Source organism: Equus asinus, chromosome 9, assembly GCF_041296235.1.
Source record: "Equus asinus isolate D_3611 breed Donkey chromosome 9, EquAss-T2T_v2, whole genome shotgun sequence".
In the NCBI taxonomy this organism is placed as follows: domain Eukaryota; kingdom Metazoa; phylum Chordata; class Mammalia; order Perissodactyla; family Equidae; genus Equus; species Equus asinus.
Window position 1 is genome coordinate 43,232,883 of NC_091798.1, and position 9,061 is coordinate 43,241,943.

The window sequence follows — 9,061 nt, forward strand, 5'->3', positions numbered from 1 at the left end:
AGCTGGGATGGCTTGGCTAGGGTGACTCTGCTCCATGTGACTGTCATTCTCTTCCTGGGGCCAGTAGGTTAGCCTGGGAATGCTGTCCTCGAGGCAATGGCAGAACACAAGAAAGTGAATGGAAATACACAGGGAACCCATAGGGTTCAGGCTCCTCTGATGCATTGTCACCTCTGTCTCATTTTATTGGTCAGAGCAAGTCATACAGCTGAACCACAAATGAATGGTTGGGGAAGCCCCTCTGCCCCCGATGAGACATGGCAAGGGTGCGGATGCAGGGAGGGGGGAGGAATTGGGCCAAAATCTCAGTCTCCCACAGCCAGTGACAAATTACTTAAATGGAGACGTTTCCATAGAAAATTCATCTCACATGAAGGGCTCATCTACCATTAAGCATAAAAAGAAGGAAGTGCTGGTACATGTTTGAAATATATGGAAAAGTACAGAGAATCATAAAACAAATGCTCATGTATCTACCTCCAATAATTAACAAATGAATATTTTTACATATTTGCTTCTGGAATTTTTCTTTTTTATACACAAAGTATTTTAGAGTTTAAGCATACTGTGTACCCCTCCACAATTCTATTTCCTTCCCTCCTCAGAGGTAATTGTTATCCTATAGTCTGTGCAAATCTTTGTATTTTTACTCTAAATGCAGCTATTCATGAAGCCACAGCCTCAAGGACAGTCACTCTTCACCTAGCCTTATCACTTCCTGTTAATATTTAGTCAGCATTTCCAATAAAATTAGCTGCTTCTTCAGATCAAAAGCTTTTACATAAGTCCTACAGGTGAACCAAATAGCTACCCATGGAATATTAGACTTTGACTTGCTCCAGTCTCAGATTTTTTTCTCTCTCACACCAAATTAAAGAAATGAGAGCTGCAGAGTTGTAAGGCTAAATAGTTAGAAAATACTAATTCAAACTTGAATATTCTTCAAAGAGAGTGTGGGGGCAATTATAAGTACCAGAGGAAGAAACGTCATAAGTGAAATAAAAGCCAAATGTTTTCCACAGGAGTCATCTTTTTGGCTGTTTTGATTTCGACTGGTAAGTCAAAAATACAATTTTAGAATCTTGGCTAATCTTTAAAAACTGATGTAAAGGATAGATTTAAAGTTATTAATAGCATAGTCACAACAGAAACTTATAGATTTGGTTATTAAAAATGGAATAGAGAGCATACATGGGGGGGGTTCTCAATGATTTCCAGCTGAATATTCTAGGTCTTTAGGGAGGGAACCAAAAACTTTGGAATGGAAGGACTTTAAGATAAGTTTTTCTATCTTGGCCTAGGACTTAATTGGAACAAAATTAGACAAAAAAGTTTGTGTAAGAATTTGATTTAGAAAATTCCTGATACAGAGATTGGTGTGGATTAAGACAAGGGGAACACTCCCTTAATAGTCACAGCAGGAGAGAAAAATGAACAAATTAATAAATCGTGTAGTACATGCCTCAATTGCCAAGGACAAATATTTGTTGCCAAAGTGATGGTATTATATCTTGATCAAGGTGTTGACTTGAGGCTTGGCTCCAAGGTATAAGAATTTTGAAATCCATCTCTTAAAAGTATTTAAAGAATATGCTTAACGGCCATATTCTGTAGCTTGTCTTCATAGCACATATATTAATGAATAGTAAAATATTGTTAAAGAAAATCAACAAATTATCAGTTCCTCGTTTTTGCTTCTATTTTTGTTAGTTTTGCAGTGAAAGGATGAGTTTGCTAATTGTGTCTCTCTGTGAATGTTAACAATGGAAATCTAGGAAATTTAATTCAATTGAATATTTATCAAGTGCTTACTATATTAAAGAGAAGTTGCACTTAAAGCAAAGTTCACACAAAATACACTGAGAGCGCCAGCCCCTCCTGCGTGTTTTACTGCTTCATAACTTTTCATATCACTTCTTTTCATATCGTTTGTCCTCCCTTCCCCCTCCCCTGACTCCATTCTAGGCTAAATTAGTTGGACATGTTCTTGTTTCTAAGACTCTCCCTCTTCCATGTTTGCAAATATGAAAGAGATTTATTTAGTGTTAAATAAACCCTGATAGTTCAGAGTTTGTTTCTCCTTTAATTTAAACATTTTCTTGGTTTTGAGTAACAGGACTAACAATAAAGGAACATTTCAAAGTTACTTTAGAGTTTCTAAAATTATTTCTTTGAGCCACGATATTTAATTATTTTGTTTAACCTATACATGGTGGTCCCCATGCCAAGCTATGAGTAAGGAAAATTTGAAAAGCACAATTTACACCATTTATTAGTGCATAATTGGAAACAAACTATAATGATGGCGTTTACTGCTTCTAAGTAAACACGTTTATGAATACTCTATATGTCATAAAACAGAATTCTGTGGCCAGGGAAAAAGCCACTTTTATATCTGAATCAGGAGTTAGAGGAAGACCTCCCCATAAACTACAGAAAGTTAGGAAAAAACTATAGCGGAAACATAATTTTTGAGCCCACTGGGAGACATAAGGCAAATGGAGATTAGAAATATGTGAGGTCAGGAATTCTGCCTCTCATGTTTTTCCATTTTAGCACTGGCTGGACCATGGGCTAATATATGTGCTGGCAAGTCTTCCAATGAGATCAGGACGTGTGACAGCCATGGCTGTGGCCGGTACACTGCTCAAAGGTATGGGGTTTCACAAATAACCATACACTCCTCTGGCTCTTAACCTCTTTGCTTAGTGTCCTTGCCCTACATGTCCCCAGGTGCTCACAATCATCTCCCTCTGACAGTGGCAAAACTCAGAGATGAAACAATTTACATTACTGTCTTTGGAGCAACTTCCAAGAACTCTGCTTCAAGTCTGGGCTCTGAGTTGGGAACAGAGCACTGAATAAAGAGAGGGGAGCAAACACAGTGTTTTCCCTCAATGTTTTCACACGTTGACTGATCTCACCTGGTTTTTCCGAGGAGAAAATCAAGCATTACCATCCCATTTTACAGATGAGCAACTTGAACCGAGGTACCAAGGGGTTAAGGGATGTGCTAACCACAGCTGGAGGTAGTGAAGGCTGGCCGAGGCTTCAGGCTTTTGGATGCTCTTCCCCTCAAACCGTGGCGTTACTGACCCAGCTCTGGGAGCTGAGCACCAGAGGCTGGCCCTAAGCAGGCAATTTCTTCTAGACAGTCAGGGGCACATGTCAATTTTCACAACACACAGTACCACCGTGGGAGTGCCACTTTCTGATGAAATAGCCGTGTGTCCAACTGCATCATTATTTCCATCTTAATTATAGTGGAACTCTCACTTACACAGATACTACTTACAAAGCAAACTCAAATACCCAGAACAGGGCTGAGATGGGAAATCTGAAAAATGGCCTCCGAATTGCCAAAATTAAGACTAAAGTAGTGCACGCCCTAAAGTTTATGCACTTGACTTATACAGTCACTTACTGGCTCTTCCCCTGCAACCTGCCCAGTGTTGCTTTACACTCATTCTAACAATCCTGGTGAATCTGACTTTTCAGGGAGTAGCCTATTAGAAGGGAGAAGAGTGGGCACAGTGACAACAGCCTCAAGAAATCTCATAATCTGGGGTCATTCTGTGTTTGTGCTCCACATACTTTAATAGAGTCAGGATGTATCACTCACTGTATTAAAATACTGTATACAGGAAATGATGTTTATCATGACTTCTGGATCACCGAGAGAAAAATAAGACTAAGGTAACCTATGATTCTTTACGGTAGGTTCCCATAAAGAGACAACTCTTTCTAAGTGGTCTTGAAGGTGTCAAGATTCAGATATCTATAACATTTACTTACATGGATTGCCTCATTTCCCCAAAATGCCATATAATAATAATAGCTATTATTTTTTAAAGGCTTCCTGTGTATCAAATACAATCTTAAATGCTTTAATCTTTACAACATGGTTATTACTACCTGCAGGGAGGGAGGGTTAAACAGAGTGAGGAAACCCAGGATGTCTCAACATGTCCTAGCAGCTTCAATTTTTGATGCCCTAGTCTGGGAACAGTGGGCTGACACCATGTTCTTGGGCAATGGAGTTCCCAGGGCAGTTCCTCAGTCTGTTCATTCTTATTTACACCCTAAAAGTCACAGGCCTCACCAGGGCGTGGATGTCTTGTGCTCTGATGGATCTACCGTGTATGCACCTTTCACCGGAATGATTGTGGCCCAGGAGAAACCGTATAAAGACAAAAATGCCATCAATAATGGTGTTCGGCTATCTGGAAGAGGTAAGAGGTGGTGTATATACCTGGGGCACAGACTGGACGTGTTTGGTGCTTATTTATTTAATGAATATTCCATACATAGAAGTTTCAGACTTCCTCGAAAATTATAAAACCTAGAACATAAAGGGCCTAGGGTACCAAACTAAGACAGCTAATGCATTTTCAAAGATGTTCCACCCCTTTCCCTGAAATCGTCTTCTTTATGAACACACTCCCCCTAACTCTATAGCTGACTGAAGGGCTTTCCTTCTGGGGCCAATGTGGCTTTGCTTCACAATCTATAAATAAAATCACTTTCAGCACTATCAACTATAATGACTAAATACTTTCATTTACCAAAATCCTGCAATTCAAAAGTGTTGGCATTTCTGTGAGAGTTGACTGTGAAATATTTCCAAAGGCCTCAATGTTCTAGGTTGAGCTGAGTCTCCTGGTACTCCTACTGGGCTTGCTGTTTGTTTGCTTTAATTCTACTGAGGTATAACACACACACAGACAAGTGCACAAAGCATAAGTGTACAGCTCCATGAATTTTCACAAAGTGAACATACCTGTGTAACCAGCACCCAGATCAAGAAAAAGAACATGGGCAGCACCCTAGAAACCCCTTGTGCTACCTTTTAGTCATTACTCCCACCAAGGGTAATCACTAACCCACCACATCTTAGTTTTGCCCATTTTTGAAAACGAAATACATAAAATTAAGCAGCATGCAGTATCTTGTGGGGCTTCCTTCACTCCACCTCATGTTTGTGAGATTCATCCATGTTTTTGCATGTACTTTTAGTTCCTTCATTCTTATTGATGCATAGTACTCCATTATATGCATATATCTTCATCTTTTTAATCATTCTTCTCTAGATGGACATTTGGGTAGCATCCAGTTTCAGGTGATTATGAAAATGCTGCTCTGAACTTTCTTGAACATTTCTTTTAACGAACATAAATATGCATTCCTTTTGGGAGTGGGTCCGGAGGACACTCCCTCACTAAGGCTGTGAGAAACTTTGTGAGAAAGCCCAAACCCTTGAGGAGCTATATGGTAGCTATCCTCTGTAGATCTGAACTGATAAGAGAAACTGCTGCCATTGCATGGGGTCCACTTAGTAGCCAATGCCAGGGTTGGCATGGTTACCTCACAGGCGGGAGAGCTGAAGCAGTAATCAGAGTCATCTGAAGCACAGAGGTCTGTAGCATTGTCTAGTTAATCATGGTGACTCCAGAACTGAATAGACGGGCAGCTTACTAAAGCCTTATTTAATCTGTATAAATGGAAATGCTCTAAGTCTGATGAACAAAATTCTGACTTCAATCATCACAATAATGGGTCACAAAATTTTCCCCCTCTTGCCAACCTACTCTCAGACTTGAGTCAGTTTACAGTCCCACAGCTCCTGAGTGAAAGGGAGGCTGAGTCCTTTTGAGGAAGAGCTCTGTCACACAGCCAAGAATTTATACTGTAAACCTTACTTCTAGCCACCCCCAAAGGGATGACACTAATTCCTTGAGCCCCAAAGGTCGATGTGGTCCACCAGCCAGACTAGGGACTTCCAGGGTCAGGTGATCAACGCAGTTTTTCACTAGGGTCCATCTTACAGTGAGCCCAGCATGTCCACAAATCCACCCTGTAGTAATTTCCCCAGTTCCAGAATGTATAACTGGAATCAACATATTCAGCAATTGGCAGAAAGCTACAGGAGAGGAATTGCTGGGTTAACTGGTCTATGTGTATCTTCAGTTTTAGTAGATACTGCCACACAGTTTCCCAAAGTAGGTGTACTAATTTACACTCCTACCAAGAGTGGATGAAAGTTCCACTTGCTCCATACACAATACTTGGTGTTATCTATCTAGACATTTTCATTTCAGTCATTCTAATGAATAGGTAGTGGTCTCTCATTTGGCTTTAATTTGCATTTCTCTGATGGCTAATGAAATTGAGCACCTTTTCATACTTATCGATAACATGGATATTGTCTTTTGCAAAGTGCCTATTCACGTATTCTGCCCTTTTTCTCCTGTCTTTTTCTTACTGGTATGTAGGTGCTTTTTGTATATTTTGCCTAAGAGCCCTTTGTCAGATACACGTATTGTAAATATCTTCTCCCACTTTATGGGTTGCCTTTTCGCATTCTTAATGTTGTCTTTTAATAAGCAAAAATTCTTTATTTTTAATGGAATCCAATTTAGTAATATTTTCATTTACTGTTAACACTTTTTTTTTACCTGTTTAAGACACCTTTGCCTACCCTGAAGTCATAAAGACATTCTCCCTATGTTTTCATCCACAAGCATTATTGCTTCACCTTTCATCTTTAGATTTAGAATCCATCTGGAATTGGTTTTTGTGCAAGGAATGAAATAGAGATTTTTTTCCCTATATTGATATCTAATTGACTCAGTACCACTCACTTGACAAGACCATTTTTTCTCCTACTGCATCACAGTATTGTGTGTCATAAATCAGTCTGAATATATGTAGGTCTGTTTCCAGTCTTTCTACTGTGTTCCATCAGTCAGCTTGTCAATCTTCTACGAGTAATACAGTTTTAATTACTATAAATTTAAAATACATCTTGATATTTGACAGAGTAAGTCTTGCAACTTTGTTCTTCTTTTAGATTGCCTTGGCAATTCTTGGTCACTTGCATTTCCAAATAAATTACAAAATCAGTTTGTTAATTTCCACCAAAAATCCTGCTGCAACTTTGATCAGGTTTGCATTGATTATACAGATCAAACTGAGAACTGATATCTTAAAAGTAATGAGTCCTCCAATAAATAACCATGTTATATTTTCTATTTATTTAGGTCTTCTTGCTTTCTTATATGTAGTTGTTGTATTAATTTTCAGGATAGAGGTCTTGCACATATTCTGTTTAACATATGTACATAAGACACACCTTATTGATTTTGTTTAGATCTTCTCCAGCAGTGCTGCCCAACAGACATATAATAAAAGCCACATATGTAATTTTAAAGTGTCCAGTAATCACATTAAGGAAGTAAAACGAAACTGGTAAAATTAATCTTAATATTTTAATTAACTCTATCTCAAAATATTTCAAAATGCAATTAATATAAAAATCATTATTTTACCTTTTTTTGGTATTGTCTTCAAAATCCAGTGTGTATCTTATACTTAAAGCACATCTAATTCAGGTTAGCTACATTTCAAGTGCTGCCTAGCCACACATGGCAGGTGGCTACCACACTGGACAACACCCTTCTACACCCTTACTTATGTTTCCTGTCCTTTGACCTGCTTTCATTGACATAAATGTGTTAAAGTCTTTAGTACTAGTAGGTTCCTATCTATTTCTCCTTGTATCTCCTGTAGTCTCTGCTTTGTATAGATGCTTTGTATATATGTCTCTGTGTTACTTGTCTTGTTTCAATGCTTTTTGGCCTGAATTCCACCCTCCGGTAACGGGATCATAACTCTTGCTTTCCTTTTTGCTTCCATTTGTTTGGCAAACCTTTGCCCATGCCTTAATTTTTAGCCTTTCAATTACTGTGTTTTATCGTACACAGCATAGAATTGGGTTTTGTTTTTCAAGCCAATATGAAAACCTTTTTAATACATGAGTTAACATATATAAATATAACTCAAATATTTGGTCCCAACATGGTCATGTTGTTTTATGTTATAATTATGGTATTCTGTTAACTCTCTATTTCTCTATTTGGTGGGTCTCTGTTTTTAAAAAGTTTTTCTTTTAGTATTTAGGTAGACTTGTATTCTTCTGCCAGTTATTTCAATTTTTTTTTTCTTTAAAGTCTAACAGTTTCATTAGAATATGTCTTGGAGTTGACATTGTTCTGGGTCAATTTTATCAGCTACTAGTGTTTTTCTGCTATTCTTCAATGGCGTTACTAAATTTTAATTTGAATCCATTCTTCCTCAGGCACCTTGTAATTTTAGTCTTCGTTTCTGATGATTTTGCAGTGTACTTCCATTCGCTCATTGAGTTCAATCAACTCTCCTTTCTTTTTGTCTTTTTTCCCATTTCTGTTCTTATGTTTTTGAATTTCTGATTCAAGGTTACTAAAATCCAGATAATGAATAATTTTACTTTTCTTTTAGGTTTCTGTATTAAAATGTTACACGTTAAGCCAATTAAACATAAAGGTTCCATCAAGAAGGGAGAAAAACTGGGAACTGTACTGCCCTTGCAGAAAGTTTATCCTGGCATACAATCCCATGTGCATATTGAAAACTGTGACTCGAGTGATCCTACAGCGTACCTATAAGTGGAAGACAGGGGACCAGATCTTCTGACTAGAAAGCAGTGTTCTTAAAACCTGGATGCATATCTTGCTTTTCAAGAAATTTGTGTTCAAACAGAAACATGATGAATGCAAGAAAGGAAATAGCATTTTGATTTCAACTCACTGCCGCTTTGATGTTTTTGAGTGTAACTAATTTCTCAGGGCTCCCTAGTCTTTCTGTAACCTATGGGATCTGGTTTTGGGTTTTTTTTTTTTTTTAATATTTCTCAGTCCTGAATACATGGAATAAATAAACATATGAGTTCAAGCTGGTCCACACTGCATTGTTGATAATTTTAAGACTAACTTTCTGCTTGAAAATAAGGAAAAGCCTGAAGCTGCTTTTATGGGACAAGAATAGAGTGTTGTACAATGCTAGACACACACTCATACTTAATAAATATTAACTGAAAAAAACCCCAGAGGCTTCTTTTGAGTTAAGGTAGTGAAGAACTTCAACAATATCCTTAGGTTTGTCAAACTGGTTGGAGGGCGAGCTGCCTGCATGAATATAACAGAATGTGCTGGTCTTTACATCCACACATTCCCACACTCTATAC

At 38.0% G+C, this 9,061-nt stretch overlaps 1 protein-coding gene across 1 annotated transcript; it reads left to right on the top strand.

The window, feature by feature from the left end:
* Positions 1-775: 775 nt before the first annotated feature.
* Positions 776-8,769, top strand: LECT2 (leukocyte cell derived chemotaxin 2). Its single transcript, XM_014828473.3, has 4 exons — positions 776-1,055; positions 2,557-2,653; positions 4,090-4,232; positions 8,317-8,769. Exons 1-4 carry the CDS (start codon positions 1,010-1,012, stop codon positions 8,481-8,483), a joined length of 453 nt encoding a protein of 150 aa, XP_014683959.1. The 5' UTR covers positions 776-1,009; the 3' UTR covers positions 8,484-8,769.
* The last annotated feature ends 292 nt before the right edge of the window (positions 8,770-9,061 follow it).

Excerpts from the sequence above, each read along its gene's own strand:
- LECT2 (XM_014828473.3), top strand. The coding sequence starts at position 1,010 with ATGTTTTCCACAGGAGTCATCTTTTTGGCTGTTTTGATTTCGACTG. Across the intron at positions 2,654-4,089 it reads GGCCGGTACACTGCTCAAAG|TCACAGGCCTCACCAGGGCG; the intron begins GTATGGGGTTTC and ends ACACCCTAAAAG. Across the intron at positions 4,233-8,316 it reads TGTTCGGCTATCTGGAAGAG|GTTTCTGTATTAAAATGTTA; the intron begins GTAAGAGGTGGT and ends CTTTTCTTTTAG.